The sequence below is a fragment of the Seriola aureovittata genome, chromosome 14, assembly GCF_021018895.1.
Source record: "Seriola aureovittata isolate HTS-2021-v1 ecotype China chromosome 14, ASM2101889v1, whole genome shotgun sequence".
NCBI lineage: Eukaryota > Metazoa > Chordata > Actinopteri > Carangiformes > Carangidae > Seriola > Seriola aureovittata.
Window position 1 is genome coordinate 175,555 of NC_079377.1, and position 24,319 is coordinate 199,873.

General features: G+C 41.6%; 1 protein-coding gene across 3 annotated transcripts in view; it reads left to right on the forward strand.

The window, feature by feature from the left end:
- vps8 (VPS8 subunit of CORVET complex) overlaps positions 1-24,319 on the forward strand; it is an 82,462-nt gene that overhangs the window by 19,601 nt on the left and 38,542 nt on the right. For 2 of the 3 annotated variants that reach the window (XM_056394569.1, XM_056394571.1), the window contains 13 exons: positions 324-448; positions 1,417-1,503; positions 1,697-1,764; positions 3,269-3,422; positions 3,511-3,570; positions 4,249-4,356; positions 11,234-11,314; positions 11,725-11,895; positions 12,676-12,750; positions 15,765-15,800; positions 18,289-18,379; positions 19,758-19,804; positions 19,893-19,982. In XM_056394569.1, the coding sequence (XP_056250544.1) occupies positions 324-448; positions 1,417-1,503; positions 1,697-1,764; positions 3,269-3,422; positions 3,511-3,570; positions 4,249-4,356; positions 11,234-11,314; positions 11,725-11,895; positions 12,676-12,750; positions 15,765-15,800; positions 18,289-18,379; positions 19,758-19,804; positions 19,893-19,982 (1,193 nt within the window). The remainder of the gene's footprint in view (positions 1-323; positions 449-1,416; positions 1,504-1,696; positions 1,765-3,268; positions 3,423-3,510; positions 3,571-4,248; positions 4,357-11,233; positions 11,315-11,724; positions 11,896-12,675; positions 12,751-15,764; positions 15,801-18,288; positions 18,380-19,757; positions 19,805-19,892; positions 19,983-24,319) is intronic. The other variant, XM_056394570.1, reaches the window with a different exon arrangement.

A 24,319-nucleotide genomic window follows, 5' to 3' on the forward strand; every position in this document is an offset into this window, starting at 1 on the left:
GTATGGCAAGAGTTTTCCTCAGACTTGCCTTGCACCATAGGACCTGCAGTGGTCTGACTTGCCTGGCCTCGACGGGTGGCAAGGGGCCATTTGGACCCTGTTCATACCTGCTTGCAGGTCAAATTTTTATTGTGTTTGCGTTGTTGCCGGTGTGTGGTGTTTTTGTATTGATGTTGTTTGATTCTGTTTTTCAACTCTTAAACTTGAGGACTGGGAAAACCTTGATCTCTTTTAAACTAATTTTACCCTCCATACTTTTTCTAAGTCTGTACCCCTGCATAGTTAACTGTCCTTTTCATCCTCCTCCTCCTCCTCCTCTTAAGATACCAACCAGGCCCTGCGGCTCTGTTTGGGTACCAAGATGACGGGGGCTGAGTTTGGAGCTGTGTCCGCTCTCAGCATCAACCACGACTGCTCACGACTTCTCTGTGGGTTTGCCAAAGGACAGGTACAGTCTACTGAGACACACACAAACACAAGCTCATTTATCCAGCAGGGTGGATACAGGACCCTGATTAATCTAACAAAGGTGAAAAGAAGCAAAACAAACAACAAACACCAGAAAGTATCATCATGTTGTGATGACTGTAGCTAATGTTACTACCCACCAACATCTTTATCAGGGGTTTGCAGTTAAAATTCAAAGAGATCCAGTTAGACAACATTTCAACACAGGGTTGGAGGTGGTGGAGGGGAGGTAGGGTGCAGAGGGTGGAGGGGGTGGAGTCGACGCTGCAGCTGCACATCAGTACAGTCTTGGTATCCACTGTGTTTATGATGAGTCTATGTGGTTGTAGTTGTTGGAATCTCACACTATGATGGCTGTATGTAGACAAACTAACTTATTGTCCTCATCTGAAACTCCTAAAGGAGTTTTAAATCGAAAAAAAAAAACAAACAAAAACAAAACAACTTGATTATTTGTCTGGGAAGACGTTTCACCTCTCATCCAAGAGGCTTCATCAGTTCATGTACGCATCTGACCAGGCTGGGACTGGTCCTGCCTGGTCAGATGCGTACATGAACTGATGAAGCCTCTTGGATGAGAGGTGAAACGTCTTCCCAGACAAATAATCAAGTCCAGGTGTTTTTTCGATTTAAAACTCCTTTAGGATACTATGACCTGGACAAATGAGAATATGCACAGCCTCATCTGAAACTGTAACTGTAGGTTGTTATGATTATGGTAGGAGCTTGTAGTTGAGCTCAAGTCACGTTAACTGAGCTGGATTCAACAGACTCATCCTCTCCTCACTGTATTTAAACTGTGATATGATTGTTTATGTAACTTGAGACAAATATAATGAACAAACCTATCAGCTGTCTGTCTGTCTGTCTCTCTTTCTCTGTCTGACTGTCTCTCTCTCTGTCTATCTCTGTCTGTCTGTCTGTCTCTCTCTTCCTCTCTCTCTATAGATTACCATGTGGGATCTAGCCAATGGGAAACTTCTGAGGACTATCAGTGATGCTCACCCTCCAGGGACAGCCATATTACATGTGAAGGTATACACACATACACACACACACACACACACACACACACACACACACACACACACACACACACACACACACACACACACACACACACAGCTGTATGGTGTACTCATACATGACCATAACAGACCTGATTCACTCTTTGTTACATCACTGATCATGTTCACCTGGGTTCTGTGCCTCTGTTGTTGTTGTGTAGTTCACAGATGACCCAACTCTTGCCGTGTGTAATGACAGTGGAGGATCAGTGTTCGAGTTGGCCTTCAGGTAAATGACTCACTTTACATCAACAATAATGAACCTAATAGATAAAAGATACATAGAAATATACCAAAGTCAATTTAGAGACAAGTTTGATGAGAGCAACTGTGTGATACATGACATTTACAGTGAGTATTGACAGATGAGTTCTCCTCTTAACTGGTTTACTTCCTGTTTAATAGTGACGATGTCTGATTGATCTGTGACTAAATACCTGAAACCTGACAGATAAAGTGTATTTAACCAGAGCAGTAACTAACATGAGACACACAGTGAGACAGTCCATAGTGAGCCAGTTCACAGTGAGTGAGACAGGGAGACAGTTCACAGTGAGACAGTCCAGTTCACAGTGAGACGTGAGACAGTTCACAGTGAAGTATATAATTTTCTAAATCTGTTCCAGTTTTATTTGGCTTGATGAACAGGCCTAGTGTCCACTACAAAGGACAATGTCCACAACAGAGGACTGTGTGTTTGAAAAGGTTTGACATGTTTTCCTGTGGTTCTTGTCTTTAACTTGAGCAGCAGCATCTAAAACATCAGCTTTGTTTTAAAGTATATATTTTTTGGGGGCTTTTGCACCTTTATTGGACAGTATAGTAGAGAGAGACAGGAAATGGGGAGGCAGAGAGAGGGGGAATGGCATGCAGCAAGGGCCGTCCGATGCGGGACTCGAACCGGGGCCAACTGCAGCGAGGAGTGTAGCCTCTACGCCTGCTTAGACCACTACGCCACACGACGCCCCCATCAGCTTTGTTTCAAACACTGTTTATGACTTGTCACCTGAACACTCTCCCCTTGACTTGTCATCTTGTCATGAAATGGGACACAGTTCCGTTCTCTCAAGTGGGCGCTGTCCCCCAACCCCTCCCTCGCAAGGCAACTGGAATGAAATATGACAGTAGCTAATATAAAAATCTATCCCTGTCTAGACTTACCTCTCTGCATCCTTTAGGAAAGAAAAGACAGATATTTTTTTCATGTTATTACAACACGGATACAGTACAAATCTGCACCTTTTTTGCCGCTGCTTTTATCTACTAACGGCATCTGATCAGCCCAGTACAAAGTCATGTCAGTTTAATAGGCTAATACTCTGTTTTAGCAATTGATAAGCAATGAAACAAGTTTAATCCATGGTTTCATGTATAAGTACCTCAATCCAAAAATAACTCTGGTCCATTTAAATATCTAGTTATTGGTTGGTTAAGGATGTCGGCAGTTGACAGATCTCACGGGAGTATGGCACTCAGACAGAGGTAGGTCTCAGATAAAGTAAATTTTTTCCTGATCTGCTCATCCGAAAAATGTCATTTTGATGTCAGAATGCTCTGAAGATGTATGGGTCCAATATTTTTCTTCAGTGACTGTGGAGCGAAAGAATCTGTTATGAAAATAATCAGAAATGAAGCGTTTCGGTTTGTCTACTGTCTCTGCTATGGCCTTCATATGTGAAGTTGAGTTGTTCCTTCCTCTGTGATTGTGTTAATGTTTTCGTCTTTGTTTCCAGGAGGGTGATGGGGATGCGATCCTGTGACTCTCGGTGTCTCTTCAGTGGCTCTAAAGGGGAGGTCTGCTGTATTGAACCACTGCGTGCTCCTCCAGACATCAGAGACCATCCCATCACACACTACTCATTGCTGGCTATGGCCTCTCTCACTAAAGTACACAAACACAGACAGCTCACAGTGCAGCCTCCACCAAACTCTGTGTAAAGTTTGTAAAATTTTTTCTTTTGGTTTGTTTCTCCAGATTCTGGTCATTGGACTAAAGCCCTCCCTGAAAGTCTGGATGACCTTTCCCCACAGTAAGGTCTGTACTGTTTGACTTGTTAAACAATGACAAGGTTCAGGTTGTGTTTGTTACTGTATCAGTTAGTTTAAAACCCTCTTATCAAAGCTGTGGCTAGAGAGTAAAACACTGATTCATAATGATGAGCAGTTAAAATATCAGACAGAAACATGTCAGTGTGTGTGGTCAGGTCAATAGTTTTAAATCTTCTTCAGCTGAGGTTATGGAGGATGGTGGAGGTCCTGTTGTGACACTGTCATTCACAACATGGAAGCAGGAGAGGATCAGGTCAAAAAACAACAAAACCCTTTTGTTGTGAATCAGTAAATAAACTGGACCAGTTTCTACCCTCTCACCACTCTGTCCTTACATCTAGTGACTTCTTCCTCACTAACAGCTGAACTTCTCTATGATGACTGAAAATGTCTGATACTGAGGTTTAACATGTGCGAGGCACAGTGGATATTTTCATTCATTAGACTCAGGTGAAGGTGGTTTCAGGTGAAGCTACCTTAGCAGTTACCTTAGTTTATGTTCATGTCAGCTGTCCAACAATGTAGTACCACACAGAAGCAGAGTGTTCAGCCTTAATAACAGTGAGCATTTGGGATATTGAGGTTAATTAAGAGGTTAATTATTCACCTGATGTAATGTGATGTAATATGATGTGATTTGATGTGCTATGTTCTCTCTTTCTAGTCTGACCCGTCCAGTGTTCCTCAGCTGGCCTGGCAGTTTGTTCCTGTCCAGAAGACAGTCAACCCAGTCCTGGCATTCTGTAAAGGAGACACAGTCCACTTCCTCCTGGTATCTTTCAGTTTGTTATAATGCTGCTGTCTGAACTTGGACATTGTTTTCAGTTGATATAAAACCAGTTGTATTTATGAGCGGTTTTCTGTCTTTACCACCGAGAACCTCATTCACGTGGGGGTGAATATAAGTAATATAAAATCATTTCTGCAGTTTAATCAGTTTCAGTATCAGTGTGCTCTCACTCACAGTCTTTAGCTTTAAGATCTGAAATGTGTGTCTGCAGCCTCACGTGTAAACACAGGTTTAATGACTGCCAGAATGAGGTGACAGGTGGTCATCATTATGTAGTCTGATTCTTGGTCCAGTTCAGGTCCCAGTTTACATCCCAGCCTCTCCACATGGCATTTCTCTACATGGAAAAAATTTTAATTTGTTGTATCACAGTTTAATACACAAACTGTGTTTGTTTATGTCACTGAGCTGAAATCAACCAGTTTAACAGAAACTGATACAGTACTGATGTCCAACATGACTGAAGCTCTGCCTGGTCTTTATCACTGTACTGACACATCCAGCTGCACGGATCACTAATACATACATGATGACAGAGGTTTTAATATTTTATTATAATATATGTTTAATATATTATTATCCTGCATACTTATTTGTGTTATTCATCTTCCGTAATGAAATTTCGTGGTGTAACTAGTCCCGCAGACAATATATATACAGTATATCTATGCGTGCGGCTCGATCGGGGATCGTGTGCTATAATTGTTCTTATCGATTTGAGTAATCATGCCGACGTAAATGCCTATAAAAGCTGCGTCATATTTCAGCGTAGAAAAATTTTTGAAACGTTAAACGGGTCACAAGACTTGAGACTGTTTTGGGTTAAATCGGTTTTTGGTAACTATTACGGTTTACACAAAATCAGTTTACGTTTTGTATAAGCTTTTGACCATTTCAGATTTTATAATGGGTGTGTATTGGACGGAAACTGACTTACTTTGTTCTTTTATCTGAGAACATTGTTACACAGTGATTTACTTCTACTGATGTCTTTTCACCAATAGTAGTGATGCCATTCACTTGTTGAAATGCTGACATCAGTGTGGTGTCCCATCACCAGTCAGTTTATTGCTGCTCTGTCTGAACACAATTTTGTTGCTGTTGGATCCATTTATTTGTTTATTGTTGTTTATAGGTTACGTCAGGCCATATCACGGGTGGTAGTGTCAGTGGTAGGTGGTAATGGTTGGTGGAGTCTATATGTGACATGGGTGCAACAGACCAGGTAATGGCATGGGTGACGATTGCACGGTTTTTTACCGCTTACACGCCAGACACAGGAAGCTAAGGCCAGCCATCACATCAAATTTCACCTTTGCAATAGAAAGTACTGTTACCCGAACTCTTTAATAAATGAGAACTTAATCTAACAGTAAACATTGCCTGGACCTCCATTCTTTGAAGCGCGTTAGACCAAGGTGTTCTCCCGCACCGAGCTGGGTCGCTTAAATCAGGTCGGGATAGTCACCACATAAACCGGCATCACTTGGAGCACACACACTTAAGGCCGTTTGTTGTCTTCTCAATTAATGTGGAAGCATCCCAACAGGAAAGAAAAGTTACGATCGCTGACACGATTAACATAAATCAAAAGACGTCCCCGGTTAGTGCATACACATGTGTTGATGTGTGATCGCTTGTTGGAAGCAGCGATGCCTTGTGTATGCGGCAGTGGGCCGCTTTTAGGATTGTGGTGTGTTGCATTAAAGTCCTTATCGGCTGTACCGACTTTCAATGGACTCATGAAAACCGAAAGTAAGAGATTATCGCTCAACCCTTGATGTGTCTACGAATGTATTGTTTGGAGAAGTTGCAAGTGCACAGGTTGTGCGCAAGCCCTCGACATGGCACAGCACCTGTGTCTTACTTACGGCTTCTCTTAAAATAACAACATAGATATGTGGAAAATGAATGATATGCACCATGTTACTGTTGAAACTCAGTCCACAGAAATGCAATGTCATGGCACTAAATTAAAAAACAATAAAACCTACTCTTCAAGCAGAAGAAGTCATTCTCATATATCATCTGCTTCTAGTATTTCCCCTGCACATGTAAAAGCAAAGGCAGTGAAAGCAGCTTTGATGGAACAAGCTGTTGCTCTGCAAAGGAGACGTGAACTACAGACACAAGAGGAGAAACTCAGACAAGAAAGAAACAAGCTGAGGAAAATAAAGGAGCAACTGGAGCTTGATACACAAATAGCTGCTGCTTCTACAAGACTGTCAGTCCTCGAAGGCAGTGATGTTGGAGGAAAAGCCAATTCAAATGGGATGAATTCCTATGTCAGCAAAGGACCTAAGGGGCAAAGACTTGAATTCAATCCAAATGCAAATGAGTTTGTGCCCAAAGGGAGCAACCCAACTTCGGATCAAGGCTCAAAAGTGTCACAGGTTTTATCTACACACAATGGGAATCCAAAAGTGAATACACAAGTACAACATCATGTGTAAATGATCAAGGGCAAAATGTCTTTAGAAAGAACACTTTGGCAATGAACACAGAATTGCAACAGCATATGTACAGTTGTGGTCAAAAGTTTACATACACTTGTAAAGAACATAATGTCATGGCTCTCTTGAGTTTCCTGTTATTTCTACAAGTCTGATTTTTCTCTGATAGAGTGATTGGAACAGATAATTCTTTGTCACAAAAAACATTCATGAAATTTGGTTCTTTTATGACTTTATTATGGGTTAACAGAAAAAGTGACAAAATCTGCTGGGTCAAAAATATACATACAGCAGTGCTAATATTTGGTTACATGTCCCTTGGCCATTTTCACTTCAATTAGGCGCTTTTGGTAGCCATCCACAAGTTTCTGGCAAGCTTCTCGTTGAATCTTTGACCACTCCTCTTGACAGAATTGGTGCAGTTCAGTTAAATTTGATGGCTTTATGACATGGACTTGTTTCTTCAGCATTGTCCACATGTTCTCAATGGGATTTAAGTCAGGACTTTGGGAAGGCCATTCTAAAACCCTAATTCTAGCCTGATTTATTCCATTACTACTTTTGATGTGTGTTTGGGGTCATTGTCCTGTTGGAACACCCAACTGCGCCCAAGATCCAAACTTCGGGCTGATGATTTTAGGTTATCTTGAAGAATTTGAAGGTAATCCTCCTTCTTCATTATCCCATTTACTCTCTGTAAAGCACCAGTTCCATTGGCAGCAAAACAGCCCCACAGCATAATACTACCACCACCGTGCTTGACGGTAGGCATGGTGTACTTGGGGTTAAAGGCCTCACCTTTTCTCCTCCAAACATATTGCTGGGCATTGTGGCCAAACAGCTCGACTTTTGTTTCATCTGACCACAGAACTTCCCTCCAGAAGGTCTTATCTTTGTCCATGTGATCAGCAGCAAACTTCAGTCGAGCCTTAAGGTGGCGCTTTTGGAGCAAGGGCTTCCTTCTTGCACGGCAGCCTCTCAGTCCATGGAGATGCAAAACACGCTTGACTGTGGACACTGGCACCTGTGTTCCAGCAGCTTCTAATTCTTGGCAGATCTGCTTTTTGGTGGTTCTCGGTTGACTCTTCACCCTCCTGACCAATTTTCTCTCAGCAGCAGGTGATAGCTTGCGTTTTCTTCCTGATCGTGGCAGTGACAAAACAGTGCCATGCACTTTATACTTACAAACAATTGTTTGCACTGTTGCTCTTGGGACCTGCAGCTGCTTTGAAATAGCTCCAAGTGACTTTCCTGACTTGTTCAAGTCAATGATTCGCTTTTTCAGCTCCATGCTGAGCTCCTTTGACTTTCCCATTGTAGCGTTTGTGGGCGTTTGTATCCAATGAGCCCTATTTATATGGCCTCAGAGAAGTCACCAGCTGTAGTGACTCATAATCACTCACAAGAAGTTAAGAGGCCATGCTATGAAGCTCATTTCATTGACACAACTTTCTAAGTCACCAAAATTGCTAATTCATATTGCTGTATGTATATTTTTGACCCAGCAGATTTTGTCACTTTTTCTGTTAACCCATAATAAAGTCACAAAAGAACCAAACTTCATGAATGTTTTTTGTGACAAAGAAGTATCTGTTCCAATCACTCTATCAGAGAAAAATCAGAGTTGTAGAAATAACTGGAAACTCAAGAGAGCCATGACATTATGTTCTTTACAAGTGTATGTAAACTTTTGACCACAAATGTAGATAAAGCATTTGGATGGCCTGTTATTAAAGCAGAGGATGTTCAGGCACTGCAGGAATTTGCATTATTTCTAAGAGGTTGCTGCAACGCTATGACAGAAATACAATACAGGAGGAGATGATTGTTCCATCAAATATGAGGCATGTTGTAATGAAGTGGCCATACAAGTTGCGGGAAAGATGGCGGTCTAAAGTCTGTGAGATACAAGAACAACGAGGCTACAGGGATACATTTCCAGATATGGTAAACTTTCTGGAGAATCAAGTCAAGATCCTGTCTCATCCACTTTTTGGTAATATATCAGATGCACGACCAAGCACATTAATAAAGGCTGTAAGTAGGAGCAAACTGCTACCTAGAAGTAACAACAAAGGAAGCAGCTTTGCAACAACCATTGCTGCTACCGACCATACTTTAACTCCTAAGCCCACAGTGCACGAGATGCTGAAGCAGCCCAAAGGGTCTAAAGAGTTGTCTTTAGAATCCTGTCTTTATTGTGAAGAATCACATCCTTTACTTAGATGTTCAAAGTTAAATAAAGTTTCTCAAAAGGGGAAAATTGAATTCCTGAAAGGAAAAGGAATTTGTTTTGGATGCTTGAAGCTTGGCCACATGAGCAAGGAATGCAGAAATTGTCTGACCTGTGATGAATGTAATTTAAAACATCCAACTGTTCTCCATGTCCATAACAAAGTGATCAAATCGCAGGAAATACAGGTCAATAGTGCATTTGTCTCTCTTCAAGCATGTGGTCTTACTGGGGCCAGAGACGAAGACCACCCGTTCTATTGTGCCAGTACATGTGAAATTTAAGAAAGGAAATAAGGTGCTGCAGACCTATGTCTTCTTAGACCTTGGAAGTACAGCAACCTTTTGTACCAACCATTTCACGAAGAAGCTGAATCTACAGGGTACAAAGACCAAAATTCTGCTGTGCACTATGGGCCAAATCCTTAAAGCACTGGAGGTATCCATATTGGAAGATCATCAATTCATGGAGCTCCCAGATACATTTACACAGGATTTTCCCTGTCTCAAAGCACAACATCCCTACTCAGCGAGATATTGTAAAATGTGAATATCTGAAAGATATCAGGATGCCAGAATTGGACGCTGATGTTGAAATTTTGATTGGGACTGATGCACCAAAACTCATGGAACCCTGGGAAATAATCAACAGCCAAGGTGATGGACCTTACACCATGAGGACTCTATTGGGGTGGGTCATCAACGGTCCTTTGAGGGGCAGTAGTGGTTGTTGTCAGAGAAGCTGCTCAACCGTCTATGCCAATAGGATATCCATCGTTAAACTAGAGGAGCTGTTGGTCTCTCAGTATAATCAAGATTTCAATGAGAAGTTATTGGAGGAGAAGCAGTACATGACAAGGGAGGATTTGAGGTTCATGGAGATGTTGGACAAGTCTACATAAAATAAAGATAAAATCCTAACGATACCCACCCATCCCTACAGCTGGTTAATGTCTGACTTTGGAAGGATGAGCACATCACAGTTCAAATCCCTTCACTCTAAGTCTTGTTTAACCAGTGTTATTTTGTGATTATTATTTTTTATAGCGCACAGTGAGATCAGTCACAAGCATGTGAAAGATTACTTGATGTAATTGTTGTCTATTCATTAGTAGACAGAGCTTTTTTTTAATATCTTTTGTCCTTGTAGCTGATAAATACTCTCAAAGTTGTAAAGTTGTCTGCTGCCACCTGAGAATTTACACTGAATAAGTGTTTGAGAAAATGTTTAGGCCTGAATCTGGGATTATTGATCATGCCAGCATGTCATTTAGATTTTCTGGAGGAAAATTAATTGTTTAGATTGTTTAGATAGATTGATGTAAAGATAGTCGTTAGTGACAGCCCTAGTTCTTTGCGTGTGTGTACATGTCTTTCTATAATTATGGGGACAGATTTAGTTAACAAACATTATTGTGAGGTCATTTTGGCTGGCCCTGACAACTTCAACCTTTTTAAAGGTTAAGCTTATGTAGTTTCTAACACCATGCACACACACACACATTGACAGACACACAAACCATCTCCACCTTTGGATATTAACTGTATATGTGTCTCAATGTGGTAACACAAGCTTTTTGGAGGCTCTATGGTAGACAGCTCTACTTCCACACACAACAATACACACATTGCAATACACGCACATTGACAGACACACACAAGTGCCCAAGTGCAGTTCCTGCCCAAACTTTCACACAACTGGCTAGTTAGACTGATTAACTCAGGGCATTTTTTACTGTTGTCCATGTTGGTCTGTTCTAGCAGGAGAAATCACAGTAGCTTTATTGCAGATCAACTTTTGTTAAGGCATGTACATGTGTGTATACATGTCTTGCTATGGTTGTGGGGACAAATTTAGGTTCAAAACCATCATTGTGAGGTCACTTTGGCCAGTCCTTGTAGTTTCAAAGAGCTTTTTGATGGATACCTGCAGAGACTGAGGTCAGAGTTAGGATAATTCTCTATAACATGAATGAAATTCAAAGTAACTTCCTCTGTAGAGATTGAAATATGTGTGATGGATACGCACAAAGCAGCAGACACAGAAAAATTTCTTCAGGAATTTTCTAGTTTTTAATTAATATTTCCCTGGTGCTTCACAGTGCATATTGGGAGAAATTATGTCAGCGGTCTGCAGTGTTTGAATGTTCTCCTCTGTTCTGCTGGTTATTCAGGTGAAGAAGGAGGAGTCGGGGACCATTCATGTCATCAAGCAAAGACAGCTCCACCTCAGCTGTGACATCATCAGCCTGAGTGTAAGTACCTGACTCTAGCAACCCCCCTTAAACACTAACTCTGTCCATTAGGGCTCAGGACTGTCCCACTGTATACTCAGCGTTTGAGGGCTCACCATCTCCCATGGTCCACCAACCAGACTGTGGATATTCTTCTCTGAGACTTTAAAATCGATCTGGAACTGGGATTTGGACAGGTAAACAGCAGGCCCTGAAGATTCCTAGTATTTAGCACCTTTCAACCTGAGCTGGTTGGAAAATGAGGCAAGTTCCTTAACCCTAACCCTAACCCTTTCAGTGTCTTGTGTTTTCTTTGATGTCTGCCATGCAGGCTTTTCTCAGTCCTACCTGGCCGAGGTGTGAAAAAATGCAAATATTTGCTGTAGTGCACAGTCGGTGACTTGTTCTTTCATGTCTCTGTGTCTCTGCAGTGGATTAACAGTCGCACACTGGTCCTGGTGGACAGCCATGAAAAACTGCACATTGTGGACCGTCCCAGTCAGGAGGTTTTGGAGACTCTGGACTTGGAGCAGGTGCAACTGGTCTATAACAGCCGACATTTCAAATCGCTGGCCACTGGAGGGAATGTCTCCCAGGCTCTGGTGAGGGATTAGCTGATCGGGGACAGGATCAGAGGTTGTGTAACAGTCTTCACTTTAAAGTGACAGTGATATTGAACTGGATGGAAAGATACGAGAAGATATGAAGATAAATTACTTGTGAGTTTGGCAGCAGTGTTGGGCTGAGATGACGAGTTGAAGCTTGAGTTTAGCCTTTTAGACAGTCCAGTCCAGGTCCTATACTGTGGTAAATTGTCCCTTGAAAAAGAAGCACGCGACACGTACTGTATATATTGAATCTGCACGATTAATACATTCACATACAGACTTGAGCATCCAACATGCCGCAGGGCAGATGGCTAAATCGGCTCACACATACACACCTGAGCCCAAGGCCCCGGAGGTACTCTTCCTCGCTCCTTGAAAGCTCATGAACACGTCAACTCTGTATCCACAGTGTCCCCTAGCGGTTCCATATGCTCAACACATTAACACATTTTAATGCTGTCCCATTACAACATATACTTTCCAAAAAAAGTCCAAAAAGTTCCAATAGCTGTGAGACCAGAGGATCTAAACTACGATCTGGGGCATCATTAATGAGACTGAAAACTCCAGTGTGACACTTTGCTGAGGTTGATTTCCATCCTGCACTCACTTATTCCCTCTTCACACTTTCTTTCTTCACCATGCTGTCTCTCCCATTCACTCACTACCTGGCTTGACCACCAGGCTCTGTCAGTCTATCTGATACTGAAACCTTCACGTATGAACTTGTTCCACTTGTCTTCCTGGAAGTTTAACAGTGTGTCTGTGTTTCAGGCTTTAGTTGGAGAAAAGGCCTGTTACCAGTCCGTCTCAAGCTACGCAGGACAGATCGTCTATCTGGGCACCAAGGTACTGTGTGCGTCTCCTCATTGACCAATCATCAATTACACAGACACATAGACAGAAAAAAAAGGTTGCTTTCCCACCCACCCAGAAAAGAGGGGAAAGAAAATTCTACAGTGCAGATAGTAAAACATAAGAGACAATAAGGCAGCAATGGCATCTCCTCAAGAGAGGTCTTTAGTTATTCACAGATGGTTTGTTATGGTGGTGTCAGTGATGTTCCTTTGTACTGTAGATAAGGCTGTCAGATTTTCATAAGGTTGTTGTATCCTTTTCTTAGGCTATATGTGATCTCAAGAGGAATACAACTATTCATGTCTGACATCCATCTATCAATGAGGAGAGGGGAATCAGAATTCCATGTCACTGCTATGCATTTCCTGGCCACACACAGAGCAATCTTCATAAATTTAATTTGGGGACCAGTTAAGAATTTGTTGATTTCTGTAAAATTCCCCAGTAAGCAAAGTTCAGGATCTAATGAGACGGTAACTCCAGTGATCTTGGTCAAGGTTTCACAGAAGTCATGCTAGAAGGGTCTCACCTTAGTACAGAGCCAGGTACAGTGTAGGAAAGAGCCAACCTCTATACCACATCTGAAGCATATTTCTGATAATTCCGGTTTGGATTTATGTAATTTCTGTAGGGTGAGGTATAGCTGATGAAGAAAGTTATAATGAACTAGTCTATACCTGGCATTAATAGGAGCTGAAAGACTATCTTGGCATAAATCTGACCAGAGCTCTTCATCAATCGTTATGTTCAAATCCGATTCACTGAGGTAGGTCATCTTCAGTTCTACTAAGCAACGGGAGGTGATTAAGTTTGTAAAAATTTTTAAGGTCATTATGTACAATTATTCCCAGGTATTTTATCCCATTCGGAACCCACTTAGTTTGTAGATATTCATTATAATCAAAACTTGTTAGTGGAATAATTTAACTTTTTTCCCAGTTTACCTTGTATCCTGAAATAATACCATAAGCATTTATAGAGTCTGTAATTGGGAGAGGGAGTTACTTGGATCTATTAAGTACAAAATTACATTATCTGCCAGGGGATTTATTTTATGATTTGTCTGACCCATTTTGAAGCCCTTTATATCAGGATCCTGTCTAATTGCTTCAGCTAAGGGCTCAGTAGCTAAGACAAAAAGTCCTGGAGACAATGGACAGCCCTGTCGACTCGATCTATTCAAGGGGAAATGCTCTTTGGTCTGTCCACCAGTGGTAATTTTGGCCTGTGGCTCTTGATAAAGAGTTTTTACCCAGTTAATGAACGACTGGCCAAACCCAAACCTGGCCAAGATTTAAATAAGTACTATACGGGATTCAGGGGAGAAGCCATCTTCCCTCGCTGATATATTAGATTTTAATGAGCCTAAGGCCTTTTCAATTTCTTTTTGAGTTAGGGAAAGGTCAAGATTCTTTTAGTCATCTTGATCAAGTTTGGGAAGTTCAATAGTGGACAGAAACTTGTCAATTTTAGTCACATCTTCTGGCAATTGTGATGTATATAAATCTGTAAGAAAACCTTTAGCGTGTCCCATAATATAAAACTATTGGGAGAGGAGGGACAATTTATCTCGCAGAATTAATCTGGTCCCTGACAAAAATCTGTTTTTTGAGGAAGGTTAGGGTTTAGACACCACGTGGGAGCTCAGCTTGTCTAGCATAGTTTTCAGTCCAGAGATAGACTGATTAATTTCTGCAGTTTTACAGTCAAGTTTGCTGGAGAGGGCTTGGGTACCATTTCTCTAAGAATGAGCGAATCGCTCCCGTCCAGGTGTTCCTGTGTCATTATACTTCTTGGTCGTTGCTCTTGAGAGTAGTTTTCTGTACAGTTGTTAATATTTGCTCCTTAGACAAATTTAGTTATTTGTTCCGGGATCTCAGGTCCATAATGCAGCTGTCCGACCAGAGTAGAAATAGGTTTGGGTATTTTTTAGAGGATTCACAATGGATTCATTTGGTCTAGTGCATGTTCAACTTGTCGCTTCAGAAGGTGGAGAAACATACGCTCCAGGGTCTTCATGATGTGTGATGTGAGGGGCCACCGGTCTGTAGTCATTTATCTCAGCTGGTCGTCCTGCTTTAGGTACCAGAACAAGACATGATGTTTTTCACAGGACCGGGACCCTCCCTGTTTGAAGGCTTAAGTTGAAGATCCTCTGGAGAGGCTCAGCCAGCTGGGCTGCACAGTCCTTTTAAAGCCTCGGAAACACACCATCCGGGCCTGTTGCCTTTGCAAGAAGTAGCCTCTTGAGCTTTGCCCTCACCTCCTCTGTTGTAAAGTACAGGAAACTTGACCCCAGTGTGGAGGGAGTTGCAGCTACAGTGTCAGGTTGTGGAGGAGATACCGTAGGAGAAGCTGCAGCTGAAGTAGTGGGAGAGAGAACAGGTGAGGCGGTGTCAAACCTGTTGTAGAACAGCTTGAACTCATTGGCCGTGTCCACATTACCTGATGTTGCCTGGTTGTTCTTCTCTTTATAGCCAGTGATGTTCCTCATCCCCTTCCACATCTCTCTGGTGTTGTTGTGCTTCAGCTTCCTCTTTACTTTCTTTTTGTAGTCCTCCTTCGCCTGCTTCAATCTCCTCTTCAGTTCATGTTGCACACACCTGAGTTTCTCCCTGTCTCCATCCCTGAAGGGCTCCTTTTTCTGGATGTGGAGGGTCTTGATGTTACTGGTGATCCAGGGTTTGTTGTTTGGAAAGCAGTGCACAGTCCTTGCTGGTATTAGCGTCCATACAGAAGTTAATGTTGTCTGTTGTACATTCAACCATTCTGTCAAGGTCAGGGTCCTTGCTGTTAACGTTTTCCTGTGACTCCAACAATACATTTCAATCAGTGCACTCAAAACAGTCCTTTAGAGACTCACTGGTCTCTGGAGTCCAGTGCCTGAATGACTGGGTGGTGAGTGACTGTGTGAAGACAAAGTTTCTGCTGTTGGATTTTATTCTGTAACATATATTTATTCTATAAATTATTCTTTAACAGTGTGATATTGTCTTGTCTTGCAGTCGGCTCACATCATGACTCTAAGGAACTGGAGAGAGGTATGAATGAATGATTCACTGTCTCATTGTGGTTACATAACACTGATGTCACAGGATGACTGCATCTTTGTTTAAGGAAGGATCTATAAACTAAATGTAAATCAAAGGAAGTAAAACACTGTTTACAGATCAAATCTGTCACTACAAGAACCAAGGGACATATATGAACATACAGTCTATCTATACGGTACATATACATACATATTACAGGTGATCTGAGGTATTCTGTCACACAAGCATCAGCAGATGAATAGCTTGAAGTCAGTAAGAAACATGATCAGAATTAACTTTTTATCCAGTAGCTACATGTTTGTGTTCAAACACAAAACACAGTTGGCTACATGGAGCAACAAGGATTGTGCTACAGAGACTATGTGCACCACAATGCACACACAGGTTTCAGAACTGTGTGTGTGTTTTGACAAACAACACAGTAAGAACTTGGTCAGATCACAGTTAAGTGACAAATCAATTACAGACTAGGGCTGAACAATTTGGGAAAACAATCTAATTGCGATTTATTTTACCAATATTGCGACTGCGATTTAATATGCGATTAAGTTCCTTATCTTCTGTATTATTCATCAAACACAAGCAATAAATCATTCTATATTATGACTAACACAATATTAGATAGATTAATAAATATAAACTGTTCTTTCCTGTAGGCCAGGCCTATATGCTATGGTGAAATAAGATGATGCATGAATTTATATGAATGACATATTTTTGTTTAACTACTAACTATTGACTGATTTGTTTAACTTTAACTTGTAAGCATGTAAAATTGTCCGTAGTTATGCAGACATGGTTCTCTTCATGGAGATCCCAGCTGGTCGAAGTCATTCATTAATGACATGAACCGTAAGACTCTGATAGGGCTCCATGTACGGCTTGACCACAGGTCAGTTGTAGTAGTGAAAAGCTACTCTGCTGCGACTCTCAGCTTGCATTGTTTATATAGCTCCGGTATGGCAACCTGGCTAAAATATGTGTGGGAGAGCATGCTGTACCACTTATCCAGTGTATATATCAAAGCCATAAACCCAGGCTTGGTCATTGTGCTGAGAGGCATTGTATCTTTCCCTATGAACTCTGTTATTATTTGAGTAATTTCCCCGTGCCCCGTGAATTACGTTCATTTGGAGTTATGCTTTATAACATTTCAGTCAGTCATTCTTGTCAGGTGGTATTTGGCTTACTTGACACGCTGGTGGTCGGCATTTTAGCCATGCAACTATCGTACATGGCTTTGTTGTGCTGATAGAGGTTTAGTAGTGTTTCCCCATGAGGTCACAACGGTAGCAAGGCAGATACTGCACAATACCTGACGCTGTGCAGCGTCTTCTTTTTTAAAGCCAAAATAGTTCCACATAGGGGTGGGCGATATGGCAAAAATATCATATCACGATTTTTTAAAAATAAAATCACGATTTTGATTTTATCACGATCTTAAATTGGAAAAAGAAAAACAGACAATTTAGACCAAAGAGCCTTTCTTAACAGATTTTATTTCAGATAGTCGCAGTTTTGCCTGCATGTGCAAACAACGTAAAGTTTAAGGTAAACAACAACAACAACATTCTAATAAAGTGCACTCAAAAGTAGTAACAGAAAGTAAAATATCAATCAAAGACATTACTGACAGTCATTTCTGTGCAAACTTTGTAAATTACATTTGCTCGCGCTTGATCAGTTGCGGAAAATCCAAACCAATTCCATATAATGGAGGTGGAATTTCTTTTAGCGATCAACTACGTTTGCGTTTCAGCCATCGCTCTTCCTGTGCTACCGCTACACACACAAACAAGGAGGCGGGTAGGTGAGGGTTGGATCAAGTGAGAGCCTTCAGGCTCAGCTCTCCCTTCACCACAGCGGTGAAGCCAACCAAGCCTGAAAGGCTTCCTACTTTAGCTAGATGGCCTCCCTCACCACTGATGTTGACCAACAGGGTCTCAGGTTGCTGCCACGAAAGACACCTATGACCGTAAACCCCAATTCAGAGTATCCACCTCCTCAATGGACTCTCGAAGCTATAGCTAGTTATACTACTTATAAATAAATACATTTTGTATATCAGTAAAGCAATAATGATGATATATCTTTTATGTGAAGAAATAAGGGACCCGTCAGTGTACTCCTCATAGATAAACTTCTCCAATCCACTTGTAGGCTATAACTGGTTTGGTTCTACTTGACATTACATTATTCACAGCACTTTGAGGACATGATATCTGCAAATATAAGGGACAAATTGCATCATGTATAGATTCAATGCAGGACGCAGCATTTAATTTTCACATACAGGACAGTCCCGTATTATACGGGACGGGTGGCATCCCTACTGGGTATACAATGTGTATTTGTTAAAAATCCATGAATATGAAGGAGGATTTTAATAGAAGAGTTTCTTGCTGAGCTCCTAACCCTAACCATAACTGAGCTGACTCAGTATGATCCAGATCCTCCTCCTTGTCTCTGTGTCCAGCGTATAGACTGTCTGCTGAAGCAGGAGCACTTCGTTGAGGCACTCTCTTTGGCCTGGTCCTTCCATGAGGGAACTGCTAAGGCTGTGGTTGGTGAGTATAAGGCACATCACACAGTTCACATTAAGACATGTAGTAATATGCTCTGTTTCTGACTGTGTTAGTCCACTGAAAACAAGAGTATTGTTGTAATTTCTGTTATGACGTATTGTTATAAAAACATAAAAAAAACCACAAATCCCAACACATTCTGACCATGACTATTCAGTTACATGACCAACTGAGATCGGGTCTAATTACCTGTAGTGTGTAGTGCTGGATGTTCCAGAGCAGCTCCTGCAGCCTGTGTTTTTTCTGTCAGATACACAGTCAAGCTCATAACCGGCAGCAGTCGTCCACCGGCTCTGAGCAACAAGTTAAGACAAACAGTTGAGTCACACATGAGGTCAATACAACCACCTGTTATTATGGGACCAAAGATCTATACTTCGGTCATTTCCATGGCAACGGAGTAACTCTCATCTGCTGATTAAGACCATAACATGTGGTTGTAAGTGTCCGAAAAGATTTGTCAATAATTTATTCATATTTCATATTCACATTTTAAGGATAAGTTATTCTCTTCATTAATGAAACCCTCTGATCTTCTGAGACTTTGAATTAGAAAAGTGAAACAAAACTTGGATTTTAGTGGCTCTTCAGCTGCTCACTGGACAGGCATGGCTGTGTTGGACTGAATATTGAATGATGAATATTTGATAATTATGCAATTGCAGTTTGATTGGTTACTTTTTTGTTTTGGAGTCTTTATGTAGCTTTGACTGATTAAACACAGAATTGTTTTTCATGAAATTTCAATACATGCTTCAGTATGTGCTTAAACAGAGATATTATGTATAGAGAAATATTGATGTTGTTGAAGAAAATTCACTCAAGTCCTTAGTTTGAAGTTTGCTGTAGAGAAGTGACTTTAATGGTATCCCAGGATACCGGGAGCCAACTGACACAGAGCGGGTCTGAGGCAGTAGACTGACCCAGAGTATAGGGCAGGGGGACAGTTATACAGTTCAAGACAATGGGATGGATGTTACAGACATTTGGTCAGACAGGAAAGGAAGTTACAACAAAAGGTAATGTTTATCAAGAGGTCTTGTAGTGTAGCACCTAGGTTCAAGTTATCAGGGGGTAGAAGGGGCTCTTAGGCTGGATCAGCATATGCATGGATAGGGCAGGCGGGGCCCCTAGACTGAATCAACATATGCACAGGTAAGATATTGCTATTAAGACGATAAAGCGTTGGTGATGTAAGGGGGAAGAAGGGGTGTTCTCCTTGATGAAAGGATCAAGGGGCCAACTCAGTAGGGTTATAGGGTTGTTCGTAGGTGTCAGCAAGTCTACACTGAATACACTGAAATCTGTGTATATTCTTCCTCAATGTAAACCAGTTATTGTTGATGTGTGTTTGTTTCAGGCCTTTTTGGAGATCCCATAAAAAGGAAGGGAGTGGTAGATGACAAGGTAAGAACAGGAGGCCACTGTCTCTTATATTAAATCTCTCTGCCCTGAATGTGCTCACCTTTGAACATGTACCTTTCTCTGTGTACAGATGGTAGAGATCCTTTGCCAATTTGCAGAGCATTCTTTGAAGAAATGTCCGGAACAAGGCAAGATCCAAGTGATGGAGCAACATTTCCACGTAAGCTAACACACCTGACATTATCCAGTCTCCTGCAGAGTGAGCACAGTAACAGACCAGTAACAACCATCAGCTGAAATACAGTGAATGGTGTGCTGATGACGTGCTATTACCCTCAGTAACCCAACTCGCTGCTGGTTACCTGGAGTGCTGCTGTGTCTCTCAAGGCTCTTGCCTGGCTTCTCTGTGATAGATGGAATCTGGACACCTCCAGGGAGAAGCCGGACTTTTCTGTCACTTTTCCCTTTCTCACAAGACTTAACTCGCTTGAACTCCATTCAGGCCCAGTTGAGTGGCTCAAGGCCTTCCATCTGCACCCCGGTATAGATGTTGTGGTCACTTTCAGACCATCCATAAATTCTCTTATGGGAGGCTGCCATGTACCTGACTTGGTAAGGAGCTCTCTGCATCATACTAGCATGGCCAATATGAACAAGATCACTGACACGGTGTATACGGTGATTGTGACCTTCTCCAGTGGATGCCATGCTGATGTTAATGTTCCAGAGGTGACTCTCAGACTGAAGCTGCTGTAATAGTCAGCAGAATGAGGTCCCCGATCTTCCTTGAAACATGATGTAGGTAGATTGAGGTTTCTACAAGTGGGATTTACTCTCAGGCACTGACAACATCAAGCCACAAGGCTGCTAGGTCTCCTTTCCCTTTCTTTGCTTCCCAGATCAGCTGGGTGACCACTCCTGCGTGCTCAGTGCATCCCAACACTCTTGGGACCCCCTTCTGCACAGATGTATCAATGTATGCATTCCTCAGGATGAACTCTGACATCTTTCGGCAACAATTCTGAAAAATGTCTTCAAAACTGAGGGGTGAGATGGTCCTGAACTGCTGGATTATACTTGAGCTCTCCTCCTTTGGACTCCAAATGCCCTCTGCACATGTCCACTGCCGGGCAACCTTTCCCCGTCTTCCAGATGACCTTGATGACTTTCCATAGTCACCGCAAGGGTTTCTGAAAACATATGACACTCCTCTGGGTCCAGGTGCTGAGCTGGGTCTTGTGGAAAGCCTCCTCAACCTCTTTCAGGTTGGGCTCCTTCCTTTCCTTAGGTCTTTTGTACATGTCTGTGTGTTAAGATGAAGATTCTGAGGGTGGTTATTTGGCTGTTACCTGGTGGATTGAGCAGCAAGCTGTCTATATTGACGTGGTTTTAGCTGGTTGTAGTTAGATAGCATGCTGTTAACTGGTAATATTTTAGACAAAAGGGAATATAACCTGTTACAGAGAATTTTGTGTTGAGCATGTGGGTGCAGTTAAACAGGGCGGTTGTTCCGGGACACTGGAACACTGCCCTCTGTGTCGTGGGCCTAACTCAACAAAATACCAGTAACTCAGAGGGTGCCCACCTGATGACCCTATTGACCTGCTAGTGCTCCTACATTCACACGCACATTAATTTTTAAACATGTTCCTTTATCTAGTAAGATAAATCTGGTCAAAGAACATAATTCATACCAGAGGGGTTGCTAATTAGTGGCTACTGGTAAGACGAGTGGAACCAGTTATACTGTGATGGACAATTGAGCGGTGGATGAGTAGTGTTAAAGTAGGAGTTAAAGATGCCTTAAAGGTATGTTAGTTCAGGGTCAAGAATGGGGTTGCCTGTCAATGGGCCCAGTACATATATCTCAGCACAGACTGATACCCACTGCAGGGCCTAATGATAGGCCATTGAACATGAAAAGTGGGCTTCCAGTGGAATGCTCACCCAACTTGTAGTTCATATATAATCATATATAATATGAATATAAGTAGCAAACAAAGTATAAGTATTTCAAATCTAATAATATAATATAATATAATATAATTAATATAATATAATATATATAAAAAATAAAATACCTCCTTAGGCCAAATTATATGCTAACATGGCTTCTCATATCACTACTATACAGAGGACACGCAACTATGCCTGTTGTTCCCACTAGACACCCCCAGAGTCTCTGTGTGGATCTGTGCCTGTTTCTCTGACATATCCATAATGATGAAGGAGCACCGTCTTCAGCTAAATCTCTCTAAGACTGAACTTCTAGTCATCCTGCCAATCAGTCTCTTCATGACGATATCTATATCAAAATCTCCTCTTCACCTATTCATCTCCTCCATCACATCCTTCTCCACCGACCGTCTGCCTTGACTGGTGGGACTGGTATTATATCTATTGGTAATGGTGTTATTGTATCTGCTGGTAATTGTTAATTGCTGTAGTGGAAATCATACTAACACCTATAGGTACTAGTGTTATCAATACTACTACTACCACTACTACTGCCACTACTAATACTACTACTACTATTACTACTAATAATAATAATAAATGGTAACAATTAATTTTGTAGTGGCACATCTGGATCCTGCTGCTCCAAAACAGAGATACATGCAGAATGAAGACAGAGAGAGAGACACACAGAGAAGCACAAACTACGTTTGTGATGTAGTACCATATAAATGGAGAAAGAGAGAGAATGCGCTCAATGCATCATGGGAATCCCCTAGCAGTCTATTTCTATAGCAGCATAACCAATGGAGCCCACCCTAACTATTAGCCCTATCAAAGAGGACAGTTTTCAGTCTGATCCTAAATGTAGAGAAGTGTGTCTGCCTCCCAAACCCAGACTGGGAGCTGGTTCCACAGGAGAGGAGCACGGTAGCTGAAGGCTTTACCTCCCATTCTAGTCTTAGAAGCTCTAGGAACCACAAGTAGGCAGGCATTTTGCAGAGTGTTCTGTTGGGATAACAGGTCAGCTCTTTAAGATATGATGGTGCCTGACCATCAATGGCTTTGTAGGCGAGGAGGCGGATTTTGAATTCTATTCTGGATTTTACCAGGAGTGAATGCAGAGAAGCCATCACAGGAGAGATGTGGTCTCTTTTCCTAGTTCCTGTCAGTACTTGCGCTGCAGCATTTTGAATCAGGTACAGGCTTTTCACTGAGTTATTTGGACATCATGACAATAAAGAATTACAGTAGTCCAGTCTAGAGGTAACAAATGCATGGACTAGTTTTTCAGCATCCTTTTGAGACAGGATGTTTCTAATTTTCATAATGTTGTGCAGGTGGAAAAAGGCTGTCCTAGAGACTTGTTTTTTGTGTGAAGTACAAGACATGTCCTTGTCAAAAATGACCCCAAGGTTTCTTACTGCCATCCAGACTAAGTATATTATCAGATAATGTGTTTCTGATGTGTTTAGGGCCAAGTACAATAACTTCAGTTTTGTCTGAGTTGGGAGGTAAGAAATTGCTGGTCATCCTGATCTCTATGTCTTTAAGACACGCCTGAAGTTTGACCAACTGGTTAGACTCACCTGGCTTCATAGATAAGTACAGCTGGGTGTCATTTGTGTAACAATGGAAATTTATCTGGTTCTTTCTGATAATATTCCCTAAAGGAAGCATATATGGGGTGAAAAGTATTGGTCCTAGCACAGAACCTTGTGGAACTCCATGACTAACTCTTGTGTGCATAGAAGAGTCTTAATTAACATGACCTAATGTATATATCTGATAAGTATGACTTAAATCCGCCTAGTGTTGTTCCTTTAATGCCAATGACATGTTCTAGTCTCTGCAGTTAGATTCTGTGATCAATGGTGTCAAATGCAGCGCTAAGAACTAGTAGGACAAGTATAGATACGAGTACATTGTCTGAGCCCATGAGGAGATCATTACTAACCTTAACCAGAACTGTTTCTGTGCTATGATGGACTCAAAATCCTGACTGAAAATCTTCAAGCAGACCATTCCAATACAAATAATCACTGAACTCAAATGTTAATAGGAAATTGTCAGATAAAAGAGATAGATAGATAGATAGATAGATAGATAGATAGATAGATAGATAGATAGATAGATAGATAGATAGATAGATACTTTATTTATCTCCTAGGGGAAATTCATGTGTCCATTAGCTCATTGTTGATATAATAATAATAATAATAAAAACAGTTAATAATAAATAGATAATAATTAGATTAGTCCACTTCCTTTGGCTGAGGTGTTGTATAGCCTGATGGCAGTGGGAACAAAGGATCTCCTGGACCTCTCTGTTCTGAAGTGCAGTGAGATGAGATGTTTGCTGGAGCTGCTTCTCTGTCCTGTCACAATGTTGTGGAGAGGATGGTTGGTATTGTCCAAGATGGCCTCCATCTTACATTGCATGCATCTCTCCACAACAGTCCTGAGTGAGTCCAGACTCCTGCCAAGCACAGACCCAGCCTTTTTTACCAGCTTGTCCAGTCTCTTTGTGTTCATATCGGACATGCTGCTGCCCCAGCATCATCACAGTATTGACTTTGCCACTGAGGCAAATATGCCTCA